The sequence below is a fragment of the Pteropus alecto genome, unplaced genomic scaffold, assembly GCF_000325575.1.
Source record: "Pteropus alecto unplaced genomic scaffold, ASM32557v1 scaffold461, whole genome shotgun sequence".
Classification (NCBI taxonomy): domain Eukaryota; kingdom Metazoa; phylum Chordata; class Mammalia; order Chiroptera; family Pteropodidae; genus Pteropus; species Pteropus alecto.
This window is the reverse complement of record NW_006431079.1, coordinates 5,416,621-5,436,326: the sequence shown is the minus strand read 5'-3', so window position 1 is coordinate 5,436,326 and position 19,706 is coordinate 5,416,621. Positions and strand designations below refer to the sequence as shown.

The 19,706-nt window shown below is 38.0% G+C and overlaps 1 protein-coding gene across 1 annotated transcript; it reads left to right on the top strand.

Moving 5' to 3' along the window:
- The first annotated feature begins 2,599 nt into the window (after positions 1-2,599).
- On the top strand, positions 2,600-18,235 carry LOC102894539 (vitamin D 25-hydroxylase). Its single transcript, XM_015596314.2, has 5 exons — positions 2,600-2,859; positions 8,377-8,518; positions 13,580-14,212; positions 14,815-15,144; positions 15,985-18,235. The coding sequence occupies exons 1-5, from the start codon at positions 2,635-2,637 to the stop codon at positions 16,158-16,160; spliced, it is 1,506 nt and encodes a 501-aa protein (XP_015451800.1). The 5' UTR covers positions 2,600-2,634; the 3' UTR covers positions 16,161-18,235.
- Positions 18,236-19,706: the final 1,471 nt, after the last annotated feature.

Sequence of the window (19,706 nt, the reverse complement as noted above, 5' to 3'; positions counted from 1 at the left end):
GCATCCCATCAGTGCTGTTTAGTCAGGCTACTGTCAGGGCCCAACTCTCCTTTGCTACTATAACCAGGGAAAGAATGCCAAGGAAGGAATATTCCTTAATTTAAGTGAATGGGAGCATATTTTTCAAATGGAAATTAATTCTTTTAAATATAAATGACGGAAGGGGACCATTTTGAACTGAGTACCGATACTGCATGACAGCCGTGGCCAGACCAGATACTGCAAGCCTGATGATATTGGTGAGGCAGGCAGGGCTGACCTCAGGCTTCCTGTAGTTGATATTCCTCCGGCATCGATGTGCCCCACCACAGTCCCAATTTCCATCCTTGGTCATCTTCCACTGGCCTTCGATAAGACATTGAAGATTAAAATCTAGCAATAATCTCATAATTATTTTTCCATTTTACTATAAGATTCTTGATTAATAAGAATTTTAAGGTACTAAAGGAGTAGGCAATAGACAGATATTTCAATGCTGAAGATTCTGTGAAACATACCCTGTTTCCATAGGTTGGATGTCCACATACCAGATAGTCAGCTCAAAATAGACAGCAAAACACTAAGCTTAACTAAATGGCTGGCTTCATCTCCTGTGTATTTACATCAAAGGTATAGAAAGTCAGAAACACTCTCAGAGGACGGGCTTGCTTACATATGGGGGAGCGGGGGGCGGGGAGGGTTTGTTCTTTCTTGGTAGTCCCTCTTTGGAATATTTTCCCCCAGATTTCCCTCAGGTTTCCCTCTTGTAGTAGGAAAAATAATGCCCTCCCCCACCTGACGTATGTCCTAGTCCTAATTCCAAGAACCTGTGATATGTTAAGTCTCATGGCAAGGGGAAACAAAATTGCAGATAGAGTTAAAGTTTCTAAATGGCCGACTTTGAGATGGAAATTATCCTGGCTTATCTAAGTGGGCCCAAATTACAAGGGTCCTTATAAGTGGAAGAGGGAGGAAGAAGAAAGAGCTGGAGAAATCCAATGTGGGAACAACTGCCTGACATTGCTGGCTTTAAAGACAAAAGAATGGGGACCCGAGTCAAGGAATGTTGGCAGCTTCTAGAAGGTGGAAAAGGCAAGAAGACTAATGCTCCCCTAGGACCTCTAGAACAGGGGTCCCCAACCCCTGGGCCATGGACCAATATCTGTCCATGGACTGTTAAGAACTGGGCCACACAACAGGAGGTGAGTGGCCAGTGAGTGAGAGCCAAGCTTCGTTTGTCTTTGCATCTGCTCCCCAGAACTAACATCACCTCCTCAGCTCTACCTCAGATCATCAGGCATTAGATTCTCATAGGAGCACTGGTCCTTGGTGCCAAAAAGTTTGGGGATTGTTGCTTTAGAAGGAATGCAGCTCTACCAACACCTAGCTTTTAGCCCAAGAGGACCCTTTGAGCTTCTGAGCTCAAGAACTATAAGATAATAAATTTGTATTGTTTTAAGCCAGTTTATGGTAATTTGTCACAGCAGTAATAGGAAACAAATACACCTTATCACTTGATCTAAGCTCAAATGTCATCTTCTATAAAAGACACTGACATCTCTCACCTGCTAAATTATCTCAACATGCTGAGGCATTCTCTATAACTTTTATTTTCATTTGCTTATGATTATTTAAAATTATCTTATTTGTGTTTATTCCTCTTTCTTCTCACAAGAATGTGAATTCTAGGAGGGTAGGGACTTTGTTGCTCTTTTCATCTATGTATCTCCATTGCTTAGAATACTACTACACATTAGGCATTCAATAATTATTTGTTGTATGAATGAGCATTAAACTAATGAGGACCACAACACTTGCCACTGCTGAATCACATTTAGGAGCAGCTGTTAGAAGATCCCCATGCTTGGTACATCCCTTATTGCAAGAAACTACCCAATAGAAAACAGAGACAGGAATAGAAATAGCAAATAGGGAAGCGGTTGCTTTATTTTAGGTAGTGGAGGCAGAAAGCTTGAATAGTGCTAGCCCTAGGCAATGCAGACCAGAATCCTCTGTGATTGCCAAGAAGTAACCAGTTTGGGAAGACCAGAGAGGAGTGAAAAGATATGGGATTAACTCTGGTTACCTAAATATTGTGTAATCACATTTCTTAAGGTATCATACACCAAAATGCCTCAAAACAAGAGGAAAGAACACAGAGGAATAAGATTGTGCTTTTTATATTGATGGATCAATTCTCTAATGGAAATTAGATTATCAGGTTCAGACAGCAGGGTTTATGAGCTCTCCAGTTTTCCTAGCCTGAAATACTCACACCTAGCTGCTAAAAAAGACACCTTCAGAAACCGGGTGGCCTTAAGACAGGATCTACCTAGCTCAACAAGGGAGGCTGTGCTGACACGTCCTCAATACCCTGACGTCAACACCCAGGGAAAGGACTCCAGGCTCAGTATCCCGCCTGGCTGGTGCTCGCCCAGAGACGCTCCCAGAGCCAAGGGCCGCATCCGTCTCTCCAGAGTCTACTCAGAGGAGGACAATGACAGACGTAACTGACGCCGAGGAACTACACTCAGCCAGCCAATAGCCCTGGTACTGGGGCGGGATCTTGGAGTATCGGGCCAATGGGTGTGCGGCAGGGCTGGGGGGCGAGCCCGGTCTCAGGCCGGCGGAGGTTTGCAGCCCCCGCCCCGAGCCATGTGGGAGCCTCCCCGAGCTGAGGCGTGCGCGGCGGCGTTGGGCGGCGCGGTCTTCCTGCTGCTTCTCGCGCTGGGGCTCCGCCAGCTGCTGAAGCAGAGGAGGCCAGCGGGCTTCCCCCCGGGGCCGTCGGGGCTGCCATTTATAGGCAACATCTACTCGCTGGCCACCTCGGCCGAGCTCCCCCACGTCTACATGAGAAAGCAGAGCCAGGTGTACGGCGAGGTACAGCCCGACGGGCCGCAGGCAGGGAGGGCCCGAGACTTCCTCCCGGGTGGGCTGACTGCAGCTCCTGGCCGGGAGCTGTCGGGACCCCTCTCCATGTACCAAGGGATTGGAAGGTAACCGGCTTCCTAGGTCGGGAGAACTCCTTGATGCTGCGCTCCAGCTAGGGGAGCCTCGCCCACTTGGGACCCCCACCGGCCGACGCACCGCGGTTGTCTTATTGCACTACATAGGACTTCTAGGATGATGTGGACTAGAAATAATGGGAGTGGGCATTCTTGCCTTGTTCTCTATTTTGTGCATGTTGAAGCAGCGACGTCGGGCCTGCACGCGCTGCTCTCGGGGAAACGAGCCCGGGCCTAGCTTCCAGCCCGCGGCTTCCCGCGAGACGCGGGCGTCCGAATTCTGGGACCGAGTTAATAGGTAATAGGAGGTTCTTAGAGGTTTGTATTTGAGGACGGCCGGTTTAGGTGTTTGCTGTGAGGATTAGAAAAAGCCCGTGAAGGGCTTGGCCGAGAGGTGAGCTCTGGTAAATAATTGTGAAAGAGCAAATGAATTCATGACAAAAAATCAGTACGGAGTCCTATATCGTATAATGAGCGATGTCGGCCTGACAGGCCCGGAGTACCCTCACAGCAGACCCTGAGGTTGTGCCTGCTGTGGACCAGCTTCCCAGTATGGACTCGTTTAACCTCACAGCCTCCCAGGTGGGTAGGTCCTCTGGTTCTCTCATTTTACAGAAGAGAATACCGCACCCAGAAATGCCCAGTGACTTGCAGACAGCCAGCCACACCGTTGCTAACTAGCAGGGGAAAAGGCCAGAACTCAAGCTTGTGTTTGGAAGAATGTCTTTACCTCAGAAGGAGACAGAAGTTTCCAGAGCACTGGCACTGACCTGATTTGTTTTGAGTCCATTCATTTATGTGCAACAACAAACCAGACTCTTGCCATGAAGAGGTGTAGAAGGCAGACACAGCCCAATTTCAGCGAGTTACAGTCTAGTGAGAGGGAGAAAATTATCAACCACATACTGTGGTGAGTGTTTTGAAGGAAAAGTGCAGCAGAACTTTGGCAGTTGTATTTCAGCCTGAGGCTTAAATCCTTATTTGAAACAGTTTTTACAAGAATAATTCTGGATTCTTCAGCTCTCTAGCGATTTACATTGTTAAAGGGAAATTGGACTTAGGTAAAGCAAACATGTATAATTCTTAGGTTTTCTTTTCCACCTTTCAGTTCTCCAGGACTTGTGTGTATTCTCACGATTTCCATTCTGGTGGGTTGGTTCAAAGCGTCATAACAGTCTAGAGAAATCATAAGATATGAAAGCATGAGACTAGAGGTTGAGTCCTCTTTCATCAGATAAAACTTGACCTTTATTTCTCTGAATCTTTTTTTCTCATATGTGTAATAAGAATGATAATAACTGAAAACAGTTAAATATTAAGATGTTCTTGGTTATTAATTACAGAACAATATATTAGGCCTACACATCAAGTAGTTAAACCAATTTTGTAAAATGATGTCTCGCAGAGTAGGAAATTGTATTTCATATGTACATGTGAAAGGAATACTGTATTCACAATGAACATTCTCTTCTGGAATGGGGTAATCTAAGTCTCCAATCATAATAGATTACAAATTAAATTATAAATGTGCTGGAAAACTCATTTTGGGAGAGGTAGATTGGTTCAATGGATTTAAGAATTGGCATCAGTTTTACTGCTGGTAGAACTATTTGAGGGAAACCATGGTTTTTTACTAGTAGTAAACTTGAACTGTATTATCAGGTACAAGAAGGATAGAGGAGAAAGAGAAAGCAAAAATGAAAAGGATGTATGTAAGAGTGGACACTGCCTGACTCTGCCTTAGATTTAAGTTGAAAACCACCTAACGGATTAACTCTTTAAACTACAGCAGCATTTGTTCTTTGTCTTAGTTGTGAAACACCCCTAAAGTCTCCCATTGTCTTAGAGGCATTTCCCAATTCTGATAAAGTCTCAGAGTTAGTATAAGTTGTTAATATACTATAAAATATAATATACTATACCTTTTTTGGAAGTGGGAGAACACCAGATTATTATTATCTCCTGTACTTCTGGAAGGTTGTGGAAAGTTGTTTATAGGGCTTATTTTTAAATGGAATCTTATTTTTCCACTACCTTATAATTGCTCACAGAAAAAAACCCAGACTTGAAAATTGCTTATGAGAAATGACAATCACTTCAGGTGACACCTGCTTTTATGAAGTCTGTGAATTCAGTTCTCTTTCATAATTCTTAAAAAGAAGACAACCAGTCCTCAGGTCTTACACATTCATTTTAAAGGCAGTCTTAAATAGAAATCTACCACATCAAGAATACCATTACCTTGGAGATTCACTCTGAATTTATAAACTTCTAGTGACTTTAATCTCAATCCAAATTTCAAAAAGCATTCTCTAGTTAGTAATGCTAGTACAAGTGGTTTTTACAGATTATTTTCAGGTTATGCATGTAAGGACAATAAAATAATTACTTTCAGGCAAATGCAATTGACAACTTATTTATTTATAAGGTAAGCATGTATTGAGACTTTTATGCAAGGCACGGAACAAGAGTCTATTGAGGGGTCAAAGATAAAAGATAAAGATAATTGATTCTAAGGAGTTTATAATTTAGCAGACAAGAATATGGATATTTCTGGTTAAAGGTAATAGATGCTAGTTCAAGTAACAGTTTCCCCAGTTTTACCCTCAAATAGAGGAACATCTCAAATTTTTGAGTAAAGGTGGACTGTATAACAACTTTCTCAAGCTATGGCTCCTCTTTGGTTTTTGTAATCCCTAGTGTTCCCAGCCTGACAGCTTAACCCTGAAACATGACTCCCCTGTTTGTTCTTCCTTCATATTAACACAACTTTCAATCTCAGGATCTTTTGCCATCCTTGAGAAAGCATCAGGCTGTTTTTTTCCTGCATCAGAACCACTGCGTATTCACTATTGCCATTCTTGTATTATCTCTGCCATGATATTTTGATTTATAATAAGAAAAATATATATTTGCTCTTTATCCTGGCACATTGCTCTTTATCCTGGCACACTGCTCCTAAAATTTTTGGAATTTCCTAAGAGTTAAGAGTGATCAAGGCATCTTTTGTTATTCGTAACAAGCCCCTTTCAACCACGCTTGAGTTTTAATGAGATAATTTTTAGAAATCCCCAAAGAATGGGAGCTTGTTTCCAGAAGAACCAACAGGATTAGAGGGTTGGAACTTTTAATTCTAACCACCATCACCACCACACTCACTTACCTCTGGGATGGAGAGGGGCTGGAAGCATCGTCAGTCACCTATGGCTAATGATTTAATTGATCATGCCTAGGTAATAAAGCCTCCATAAAAATCCCTGAATAATAGGTTTCGGAGAGCTTCCATGTTGGTGAACAAGGAGTTAAGTAGAGGGTAGCATGCTTGGACAGAGCATAGAAGCTTCACACCCCTCTTCCTTGCTCTGTGCATTTCTTCCATGTGGCGTTCCTAAGTTATATCCTTTTATAATACACCAGTAATCTAATAAGTAAAATATTTTCCTGAGTTCTGTGAGCCACTCTAGAAAATTAATCAAACCCAAGGAGGAGATTGTAGGGACCTTTTACAGCCTGTTGGTGAGAACAGGTAACAACCTGGACTTGTGATTGGCATCTGAAGTGGGAAAGAACTCTTATGGCACTGAGCCCTTAACCTGTGGAATCTAATACTGTCTCCAGGTAGATAGTGTCAAAATTGAGTTAAAATGTAGGATACTCAGCTAATGTCCCAGAATTGCTTGATGTGTGGAAAACCCACACATCTGGTGTCAGAAGTATAGTAGAGAGTATTGAGAGAGTAGAGGAGACACACAGGAAGAGTAGGTTTTCCTTTATGTCTGCTAAAATTACGCTTCTAATAAAAGACTCTTTTAAGACTATTTCATTACTGCTTTGGAAGCTGAAAGAGTCCCACCATTGCTCAGCTGAACTTTTACACTGCTACTTTTAACTATTACTGCTTGTGGCAGCAGTCCATGCTCCTTCATTAAGATTCTGAATGTATCTACTGCTGAGTTGACACAGCCCATCCTTGTGCCAAAGACTCCATTGCTCAGCTAGCTAATTCTGTTACTAGTTGGAGACCTTCATCACTATTGCTGCTGTAACTACTTCTGCTGAACTTCTTTTCTCCCAAGCCTCCTGTTTGTTTCCTAAGTCGTGTGAACCGTGGCTAAACCATGCTCTATCTGTTTGCACAGAGATGAAGCTTGGCTGAGTATTTTTGCTCTAAAAAGCTTTCAGCCAACCGCATGAGAGGATGGGAAAAACAATCTTTACATCCCGCTATAGCACTGTTCCCTCTCTGGACTAGGCCCTTAAGGGCCTACCTATAACAGACTATAAGAGATGTGACATTGTAACCTGAGGTGAAGCACATGAGAAGCTTCTAGCAAGGCATAGCATGGATATTCTGTCTTGCTTTCCCCTTAGTTGAGCATCCACCTGTACCTATGTAGTAAATGCTGTTAAAATGAGACAGCAGGCCCCAAATGGAGTCACTTGTGCTAAACCCCATGTCAGCAAACCAAGCCTTAATACCTAACCTAATGCAGTTTCAACCTCCCGGACCGTAACCTTTGACCATTCAAGCTGAAATTACCTGGTCAGCACTACTTAGGTAATCTGCCCGTTAGACCCCTTTGTTCCACTTAGGAGAGTGATCTTGCCTGAAATAATGCAATTTTTTGCTAGTAATTTCATTTTCTTTCTCTCTTTCTGCCTTTAAAAGCCTTTTCTATAGCTCTTTGAAGCTCCTTTCTACTTCTTGATGGGATGCTCCCCTATTCATTCAATAAAGCCAATTAGATCTTCAAATTTACTTAGTTGAATTTTTGTTATTTAACAATGACTTTCTTCCAAGATCATATTCTCTAAGGGTCCTCTATGTTATTCAGGAATTCAGGAACCCAAATACAAGTGAACCTAGTTATAATATGTTTATACTTCAAAATTGTCTCTCATGCATTTGACAAAATCTTTCCTAACCTAAGTCTGGAGTAATAAATGACATGCATATGATGCTGCTTTCCCATTCATTGTGGAAATAAAAAATTCCTAGATATCATTGAATGTTCTGAGTTGGAAAGAATCTTAAAAGAGCATCTAAATCAAGTACTATATTTTCTATGGGAACCCTGATGCCCCCCAAAGTTAAAGGTTCTACACAGGGTCCTATATCTGTTTAATGGCAAAGGTAAACTAGAATCTAGGCCTTCAAAATCTGGTACTTTTTTCATTTTACCATTTATGAGATTACATCTTTAGGCACTGAATGCATAATGAAATCATAGTGTTGGTATGCCTTGTAGAGAAAAGTCAGTCTAAACATTGTCAGTTGAGTAATAAGTGCCTGTATTTTCAGGGAACTAACATACTAGAAGAGCTGGGCTTAGTACATGTGGATTTCCATGGTTATATCCATTTAAATGTTGTTTTTCTTTTCTTATCAAAGATCTTCAGTTTAGATCTTGGAGGTATATCAACTGTGGTTCTGAATGGCTATGATGTAGTAAAGGAATGCCTTGTTCATCAAAGTGAAATTTTTGCAGACAGACCATGCCTTCCTTTATTCATGAAGATGACAAAAATGGGAGGTATGTTTTATTTTCACCTATTTGGTGCTTTACTATTTTAAATCACACTTCTTATTTTTATTTCTTCTCTGACTCATTCTTTAATAGCATGCTGTTTAATTCTATGTATCTGTAGTTTTCCTGCTTTCTTTTTACAGTTGATCTCCAGTTTCAAAGCATTATGATCAGAGAATATAGTCGGTATGATTTCAACCCTCTTATATTTGTTGAGGCTATCTCTGTCTGTGTCCCAGTATGTGGTCAGTCCTTGAGAACGTTCCATGTGCACTAGAGAAAAATGTATAAGTAACTGTTTTGGGATGAAAGGCTCTGTAAATGTCAATTATGTCCAGTTGGTCTAATGTGTCATTAAAGGATGTTATTTCCTTATTGATTTTCTATTTGGATGATTTGTCCATATCCGACAGTGGGGTTGACAGTGTTTTGGTCTGTTTCTGCCTTCAGTTCTGTTAGTAATTGCTTTACATATTTCGGGGCTCCCCGATTGGGATCATAGATATTAATTAGTGTTATGTCTTCTTGGTGCATGATTCCCTTTATCATTACGAAGTATCCCCTCAGTATCTTTCTTTACCTTTTTTATTCTATTTCGTCCTGTATTAGTACTACTACTCCCACTTTTCTCTGAATGTCATTTGCTTGAAATATCATTTTCCACCCTTTCACTTTGAGTCTATATTTGTCTTTGGAGTTGAGACGTGTCTCCTAGAGGCAGCACATGGTTGGCTTTTGTTTTTTTGATCCAGTCTGCAACTCTGTGCCTTTTTAGTGGTGAGTTCAGCCCATTTACATTTAGGGTGATTATTGAAATATAAGGTTTTCCTATTTTTTGCTTTCTGGTAGCTCAGTGTTTCCATTGCTTTCTTATCTTTGTATTTCTGTTTCTTTTTCTTTTTCTTTTTCTTTTTTTTTTTTGATTGGGTTTTGTTGATTTTCCCTCTGGTCTTTCTTGTTTTATATTATGTACTTATATTCTGAATCTTTGGTGTGTGGTTACCATTACAAATATGTATATAATAGTCCATTTTCTTCTGTGTGTGCCTTATCTCCATTCCCCTTTGCAAATTTGGATCTTTGAATCCTCCCCTTTTCTGTTATTGGTGTCTCAGTTTGTCCCTATGTATACTGAACATCCATTACTATCTTGCAACAGCAACTCTCTTCTTATTGTTTAAGCTTATAAAGCCCTGTTCTCAATACAAGTTGCATTCCTCTGCTTCTTTCTACCTGCTAGTCACCTTACTCATAGTTAAGTATTTTTTTGTCATTTTATTTTAGGTAAGCTAACCCCTTTCAGTATTTCCTATAATGCAGGCCTTGTAGTGAAGAATTCCCTCAATTTTTATATGTCTGGAAAGATCTTTATTTCTCCTTCATATCTAAAGGAGAGCTTTGCTGAATACATTATTCTCAGCAGGTAGTTCCTTTCATTTACTAGTTTGAATATTTGATTCCACTCCTTTCTTGCTTGGGCTGAGAAGTCCAATGATAATCTAATGGATTTTCCCTTATAGGTTACCATCTTCTTTTCCCTGGCTGCCCTGAGAATTCTTTGTCATTAATTTTTGATAATTTTAATATGTGTCTTGGGGAAGGCCTTTTTGGGTTGTATTGAGTATTCTGTTAACTTCTTGAATTCCAATCTACATTCATCATTAGATTTGGGAAATTCTCATTAACTATTTGTGTGAAAAATTGTTTTCTAATCCCTGCTCCTTTTCCTCCCCTTAGAGAATACCCATTATTCTTACGTTTCCATTCCTGATGATGTCAGCTAGTTCTTGTATTTCTTTTTCATTCTTTGGTCTCTCTCTCTTCCTTCTGATTTATTTCTAGATTTCTTCAATATCACTGATCCTTTCCTCCATTTGGTGGACTCTATTTCCCAAGCTTACTATTTCATTCTTCATCTCTTTTAGTGTGTTCTTCATCTCCAGAAGTTCTTTTTGGTCCTTTTTTTAGAGTTTCAATCTCTTTGCTAAAAATCTTGTTCTGCTGATCTAGTTTTTTTTTCAATTCCTGTGGTCTTATTCACAGATCACTTGCTCAGATGTTCTTGTGAGCAGGTTGGGTGTTATTTGTTGAGTTTTAGATGTTCAGCTTATTGTTATTTCAAGGGGACAGATCTGAGGACATCTCTCATTCTGCCATGCTTCTGATATCACTCCACATTTCTTATTTTATGTATATTCAGCACATAGAGTTTGGATTCTATTGTACTGATTAACAGGAAAGTATTAATTAATTAATTTAGGCTGGAGACCTAGTATTTGAAAACCTCTTAGTCTGCAGTACACTCATATTTTAGACCATTACATACTAATTCTACGGTTTTAATCTAGTTCTGATAAATGTAAATTATGTTTTAAAGAATTAGCGCAGGTTTTGTGAAACAAGTTAGTAATACAAACATGTGTATGCACACTTTAATCAAAAGCACCTTTTGAAGCAAGTCTTGACTACTTGGTGACATTTTTACTATCATTTTGCTTATAAGATTATAGAACCTAAAGCAGCCATTCGTAACTACTAATCAATATGATATGTAAATGAAGAATTGTGGTATTTATGTAAAGGACTATGATTCTCTATGGTTTAGTGTTAATCATTGTTGGATGATTCCATATTCAACAAGGGAGAAATGCTGAAAGTTAACAGAATTGTTAAGAAGAAAGCAGCAACAGAAAGTCAAAAATAGAGTGCTGAAGTCAGATACAACAGTTTTGACACTTAATAGTGTAAGAGTTCTTAGAATAATGGTGTCCAGTATTATCCAATTTAATGAGAGCTTCACACTTAATTTCAAAGAAAAATTTAACAATATCTTGCTTGTATAGATTAAAAAGACATTGAATGAAAAGAAAAAAATAAAAATTAACCATATATTACATCACAAAACAGAGAAGCTAATGCAAAGAGAACACCAGTTTTTAAGGCCAAATTTCAAGTATAATGATACTTGAAAGCAATAATATAAATAAAAAGTAAATCTCCAGCAGCTGAAGTAATCTTTTAAATAATAATTATGCAAAAAAAAGAAATTATACCACAATTATAATAGAAGATCTTTAAAGAAATTGTGAAAATGAAAAATGATGTGATCAGAGTAATATTTGGGGTACATTATATATATTTTTCAAAGCTAAAATTTATAGTTTAGACTTATTATAAAGATAAAATAAGCATTCAACCTAAGGTTTTCAAAAAACAGTAAGAGAAGAATAGGTAGACAACTATATGTGTTATTTTAAGATACATATGCGTCGAACTTGGAACTCAGAAATCAGAGCCACCATTATCCCAGTGTTTAGGAAAAATTGCCCATGCTTACAGCTTGGCCGATGTAGGGTTATAACAAAGCTCCTTTGTACTTTCTTTTACAGGTATCCCATATTCTTACATTTCGCTAGGGCTTGCTCTCATCTCAGTGCCTCTGCATAAGCTGTTCCCTCTGCCAACAGTGATTTTTCCGCAGATTATCTGCTTGAATTACTCTCTCATCTTCCATATCTTTACTTATGTCCCCTTCTCAGTGAGGCTTTCCTTGACCATCCTGTTTTTCCTTCTTTGCTATATAATTTGTTTGTTTGCCTCTCCTCACTAGTATGTAAGGTCAATGAGAGTAGGGCTCTTTTGCCTCTTTCATTCACTGATCTATCTTTGACAGCTTATAACACTGCCTGGAACATAGTAGAGGTTCCATATATACATGTTGAATGAGTATTTGTTGAATAAATAGTCATCTGGGATTATGGAAAAGAGAATGAAATATGGGAATATAAGAGTAGCATAGCACTGAAGGCCCGCTTATGTATGGTTAACTTTATCATAAGCTCCAAATTAAAAAATCGTTGCACAAAAGTTGTTGGAATATAGATTATATAGGTACCTCCAGTAGACAAGAGAACGTATTTTTCATCAGAGGTGCACCTATGTACCTAGTATGAATGAAATTTCTAATAGAATACATACTACATAAATATATGTGCTGAGGATGATTTTTTCTTGGTAGTTAATTTAAAAGGAAAATATTCCATAATAGCCACAACAGGACAGCAGAGTATACTGTGGAGACTACAAAATTTTAATGCAAGCAATATCAGCACTGGAAGCTTAAGTTTCATATTTGCTCTCTGTCTTTAGTTCAGGCTGCTAAAACAAAAATACCATAGACCAAGTGACTTAAACAGCAGACAGCTATTCTTACAGAGCTGGAGGCTGGGAAATCCAAAATCAAGGTGCCAGTAGATCCAGTGTATGGAAAGAGCCTGCTTCATGACTTGTAGACAACTGCCTTCTTTCTGTACCCTCATATAGCTGTGAGCAATTACCTCTTCTCATTCTTACTAGGTCCCTTCTTACTAGGGCACCTATCCCATTCATGAGAGCCCCACCCTCATGACCTAATTACCTCACAAAAGCTTTATTTCCTAATATCATTCATTACATTGGGGGTCAGGCTTCAACATATGAAATTTGTGGTGACACAGACATTCGATGCATAGTACTTTCCTTTGGGCTTGAGTATTTTCTCTACATTGACACCTCATTCAGGCCACCCTTGATCCTACCAGAGTTAACTTGTTAGGTAACATATGCCTTTAACAGGAATAAATTTGTATTCTAAAATCTAGTATCTTAAAACAGAAAATTTCGAATCCTAGAAGTATGACTTTCAGGTGTTTGTTTAGTCCAAAATGTAATTTTGTCTGTAGACATGCAGTAATTTGTCTTTTGTAAATTAAACTTATAGTAAATTTTGGATAATGAAGTCACTTGGGCCTACTTCACCTAGGATGAATTACACAAGGCTGTCCAGTTTTATTGTGGTGGGAGAATTATAGGTCTTTTCTGCCTGTCTTAGATGAAAAGTAGACCAGTTTTACATGTTTATAATATTCTATGGCTAATGAGTAGCAGAGAACAGGACTTATCTACTGGGTCTAGTTTTAGTTTTAAGGAAAATTTGGAGAATGGCTAACCATCTCTTTTCTCCATAGCTTTTTCAGTTGTTAGATACAAAGATGTAGGAATGATAAAAAATTTTAATATCTTTTTCAGGCTTACTCAATTCCAGATATGGCCGAGGATGGGTTGATCACAGAAGATTAGCTGTAAACAGCTTTCGCTGTTTTGGATATGGCCAAAAGTCTTTTGAATCTAAAATCTTAGAAGAAATCAATTTTTTCATCGATGCTGTTGAAACATACAAAGGTAGACCTTTTGACTTTAAACAATTAATAACAAATGCTGTTTCAAACATAACCAATCTGATCATTTTTGGAGAACGATTCACTTATGAAGACACTGATTTTCAGCACATGATTGAGTTATTTAGTGAAAATGTAGAACTTGCTGCCAGTGCTTCAGTCTTCCTGTATAATGCCTTTCCATGGATTGGCATGTTACCTTTTGGAAAACATCAGCAGCTGTTTAGAAATGCTGCTGTGGTCTATGATTTTCTCTCCAGGCTTATTGAAAAAGTTTCCGCCAACAGAAAGCCTCAGTTACCTCAGCATTTTGTTGATGCTTATTTAGATGAGATGGATCAAGGTAAAAATGACCCATCATCTACTTTCTCCAAAGAAAACCTAATTTTCTCTGTGGGTGAACTCATCATTGCTGGGACTGAAACTACAACCAATGTGCTGCGATGGGCAATTCTTTTCATGGCCCTTTATCCTAACATTCAAGGTGAGGATTCTCTTGACCTGAAGGTCTGTCCTTACATTTAGGGTTCACACATGTTTTAGAGTCTTTGGCCATGTATAGAGCATTTTATTTAGGAACTTCCGCTGTGCTACCCAAGAGAAAAATATTTAAGTTATAAATATATTTCAAATATATTCTCTGAATTCATGTAAAAACCTCAGAGATAGGTCTTATTATGCCTATTTTATAAATGTGGGAAAAGGCTAAGTGGCTAACTTGCCCAAGCTCAGCCACTGGAGGTGGCAGAGCCGGGGCCTGAACCCTGGTTGTTTTAATTCAAGTTTTATGCTTTACTATTTTTCTTGCTGAGAGTGAGATGTTATTCGAATTCTAAGTTTGTTTGATTTTCATTACTTTTAATGTGTTTTTCACCACAAAGTTACTCAGCACTGGCTACTGATAGTACAAGATATATGGTATATATTTAAATATAACTCCCATATAATGAAAAACCTGAATCTGGGTGTACCCATACCCTATCGACTTGTTATTATAGGTTATCCTTTGTTTTATTTCAAAGGGAAATTATTTTAGATATACCTTTTCAGCATTGCTTAATAACTTGAACACTTTCTCTCTGACAGGACAAGTTCAGAAAGAGATTGATTTAATTATGGGACCCAATAGGAAGCCTTCTTGGGATGACAAATGCAGAATGCCTTATACTGAGGCAGTTTTACATGAAGTTTTAAGATTCTGTAATATAGTTCCATTAGGAATTTTCCATGCAACCTCTGAAGATGCAGTTGTACATGGTTATTCCATTCCTAAAGGTACAACAGTAATTACAAATCTTTATTCTGTACACTTTGATGAAAAGTACTGGGGAGACCCAGAAATATTCTATCCTGAGCGATTTCTGGACAGCAATGGATATTTTTCCAAGAAAGAAGCTTTGGTTCCATTTTCTCTAGGTAAGAGAACTTTCACAGGAGCATAACTTTGGACAAAATATAATGATGATTCATCAGTATAACATATAAATCCGAAGCATTCTGTTGCAGAATTAAATATTCCAACTCTGAAAACAGTATTAATTTCTACATGAGACAATAGTTTAATTAGGGATCATTAACCTGTTTCTACTCAAAATAAACAAACCTTAATTAAGTAACTTAGAGAAAACTGTTGAGAAGCTCTGGCTGCTTCTGAAACTTTTATAAGTATGGATTTTGGGTTTGTAATCAAAGGTCATAGAGCTAGAAGGTCCGTAACACATAGCTTGAGAAACTGAGACCCAGGAAGGGGAATGACATCATAATTTGAAGTGAAACTGAAATCTAGCTCCCTTGTCTCCCAGTTTATTATGCCTCATCTCTAAAAATATTGCTTCTACTATGAAAAATTACACAGATTACAAGGCCCATGGAAGGTGGACTAGAAACTTCATTTCATCGGGGAAGAGTACACGTTAAGTCATTTGAAATGAAATCACCTTCTCTTGACTCTATAGAAAAAAATGTCACACTTCAAATTAGATCTTTCATGGTATATCTTAGGCTCTGTTGCGATGTGCAGGGAAAGTGGGGGATGGACTAATAAGTTTACAGAAGTCCATGATTTGACAAAAGAAGGTATAGAAATGGGTTCTGGGAGATGAAAAGCCAATTTCTATGGATTTTAAGAAAATTCTTTAATGAGGATAACCTCTTCTAATTTTCTTTAAAATCCAGATTTCTTGGATGGCACCCCATGTTAGACATAAATTTTGGTAAATATTATGGATTTTTAAAAATTATTATGTCTTTGTTTAGGAAAAAGACATTGTCTTGGAGAACAGCTGGCTCGGATGGAAATGTTCCTGTTTTTTACAGCGTTGCTTCAGCAGTTTCACTTTCATTTCCCAAATGAACTGGTTCCAAATCTGAAGCCCAGGTTAGGCATGACATTGCAACCCCAGCCCTACCTCATCTGTGTGGAAAGACGCTGAAAGTGCACAGACATACACTGTTTCTAAAATTCACATAAAGAGGTAAATGAATAGCATCAGAATGAATAGCAATGTAAGTTTAGCTGCATCAGGTATTGAAATACTCTTACCTTAAAGCTTGAATAATTAAAATAGTGTAATAATGGCATAAATAGATAGAAAAGTAGAAAAGAAAGTCAAATAAAAAAAATATATAGAAGAATATCAAGTCAGTCCAGCAAAGATAAATATTATTTGCATGGGGACTACTCTGTAGTCATTTGGAAAACAGTTACAGTTTTGAATCCATTTCTCATAGCATATGCCTTAATATACTACAGGTGGCACAAAAGTTTCTATAATACAAAGTCATAAAAGTGCTAGAAAACATGGGTGAATTCCTCTTGAATTTTGGAATGAGGAAGCCTTTCTAATTAACTACAACTCAAAATCCAGAAGCCATAAAATAAAATTGATATATTTTTGGAGGCTGGCTCCACATTCCGTGCAATGGTTTTTCCTTTTTTTGTTTTGTTTAACATGATTTATCCTGGAGATCTCTCCATATCACTACATAGAAAACTTCCTCATTCTTTACATAGCTGTATAATATTCTATTACAGCATATACAGTGGAAACATAAAACACAAAAAACACCAACATAAATCTTCTGCAAGGCAGAAAACACCATGGTGGAAACTAGCCGGGAAGAAATATGCAAATCTTATCACAAACAAAGGGCTAATCTCCTTAATGTTATAAGAATATAGAAGAAAAGTGTAAAGATGCATTAGAAAACATTAGTCAATGAACATGGACAGTTCACATACACATATACCACATTGTAAACATCTAAAAAGATCATTAAATGCGTTTCATAATAAAAGAAATGCAAATGTAAACTTTAGTGAGATAACATTGCATCTACCATATTAGCAAAAATTCTAGAATTTGACAACAATACACATTATTGGCAAGGTTGTCCTGAAACATGCGCTTTTATATATGGATGATGAACATGCAAAGTCATACACTTCCTATGGAAGGGAATTTGGCAATATCTATGAAAAAAATCAATGTATTCACATTTTGGATGAACAATTCCAATTCTTAGGAATATCTCCTGCAGATACACTTGAACATGTAATGGATAGACATAAGTGCCAGATTATTCATTGATGCATTATTTATAATAGCAATGCAAGACAAAAATAAGCCACTTTAACAACACACATTGATCAATAGAGGAATGGTAGAATAAACACTAGTATATCCTGTAATAGAATATTATACACCTATATAAAGAATGAGGAAGTTTTCTATGTAGTAAGTAATATGGAGAGATCTCCAGGATAAATCATGTTAAACAAAACAAAACGGGAAAACCAACATACGGAATGTGATAGCCAGCCTCCAAAAATACCCCCAAATGATCTTTACCTGGTATATACAACCTCGTGAATCAGGGCTGGTCTGTGTGACCAATAGCATGTGATAGAAGTGGTGGTGTGTAACTTCTAAGGTTTATCTGAAGGCATTACACCTTTTCACCTTGGGCCCCTTGAGTGCTTACTCTGAGGGAAGCCAGTCACCATGCATGATGACACTCAAGCAGTCCTGTGGAGAGGCCCATATGGAGAGGAACTGAGGCCTTTCACACACACTAACCGTATCAGCTTGCCAAACATGAGTGAGCCACCTGGGAAGTATATTTTTCTCAGACCTTCAGCTGACTGCAGACCCAGCTGGCATGTGATTGTGATCTCATAACTGCTCAGCCAGAACTGCTCAGCCAAGCCATTTCTAAATTCTTGACTCACAAAAACCAAAATAGATAGTTACTGCCAGCATATTTTGGGGGGATTTCTTATAGAGCATTAGATAATGAGTTCAAAGAACAAGGTATAAAATATGTTCTCTTTTTGTATAACATGGGGAATGAGAATGTATGTATAAATATATATTATGCACTTGTATTTAAATAAAAAGCACTAATTTAATATACAACTAATGAAAATGGTGATTTCTAAGAGACTGAGAGGAAAGGGTAGATGAGGATGGGGTGGAAGAGACATTTTAGTGTGTTTATCTTTCATTACAATTTTGATCATATGTTAGTAATTGTATTCACTTTTATATAATATATAATAAAAAGTAAATATATAGTACATAAGTGAAGAGCATTAAACCACAAAAAATCAAAGATATATTTTTAAAAATTAAAGCGAACTTAGAATATCACACTTATTTTCTTCTAGAATTGTGAACCAATTCTGGAAGAGACAACTGAGGCTGAGAAGTTAAGCACAGTTTTTGATATATTCACAGAGCTAGGGGCCAAAAATTAAAGAATATTGCCTACCAAGGAACTCTCAGAGTGAAAAAATGGGCTTTACTGAAATTGAAGCCCAGCTCTGAATCTCATCAGTCCCTGACTGGATTAAGGTGATTCACGATTACTAATACTAATACCCCAGGGGCCTGCCAGAGGCAGTCAGATCCTCTCTGGAGGAAGAGGAAAATCTTAGGCCTCAAATATTTCTTGAAGTTTTTAATATACAGTATTGGCACTCAATAATAACTAGCATACACGGTGACAAGATATTGACTGAAACCAAAAGAAATGATAGACAACAGAAAGACCTTCAGCAGATCCAGATAGTAAGAGTTACCAACTGCAAACTTTACAGCAAACATGCTTGTTTGTAGTGGGCACCCTTAGTGCTCTACCATGATTCTCTTTACTAGGTAGATTAATTCACTCCAACTCTACCCCAACCCCCATCTCCGGTGTTAACTGCTCATACTCTTTGCAGTCATCTCTCCTGGAATTCCCTAGGTTAACATGAATCCTCCACCCACTCCCTGGAGGGTAGTAACTGACTAATCCAGGAATATTTAAGTCACACACACATCCCTGGCCTCAAGGAGGACAACTGTGTGATGCTACTGGTACTCTAGAGCTCCATCCTATGGGATCAAGCTAAGGACTTTGGCCACATAAACCTCTTGAGCTTCTTCCCAAGTCGGATCCTGCTTCCCTTACAAGTTTCATCTAATTTTTTGCAGTAAATCAGTTGGCAAAAGAACCACAAGCTCAGGCTCTGCTTCTAGGAAACCTAGCATGTTTATGCTTGAGAAATTCATCAGAAAATTGAATATCATTAAAAAATCAAATGGAAATTCTAAATCTGAACAATAAACTAGATTTAAGAACTTAGTGGATGAACTTAGCAAGACTGGACACAGCTGAAATGTATAGTGAAGAAACCACCTAGAATTAAGCACAGAGATAAAAGGATGGAAAATATATTTTAAAAGGCAACAATAGGAGATACAATGTTAAGATCTAACATATTGTACTTGAAAACCCAGAGCAGGAAAAGAGAAAGAATTGGACAAAGGTTAATATTTGAAAATCTAATGGCTGAGAATTTTCCAAAACTCCAAAACTTGATGAAAGGTATCAAGTCCAGAGATTAAAGAAGCCCTATGAATGCCATGTAGGGTAAGAAGAAAATCAAAGCAGCCACAATAAAACTAATAGCTAACTTCACAAGAGAATAG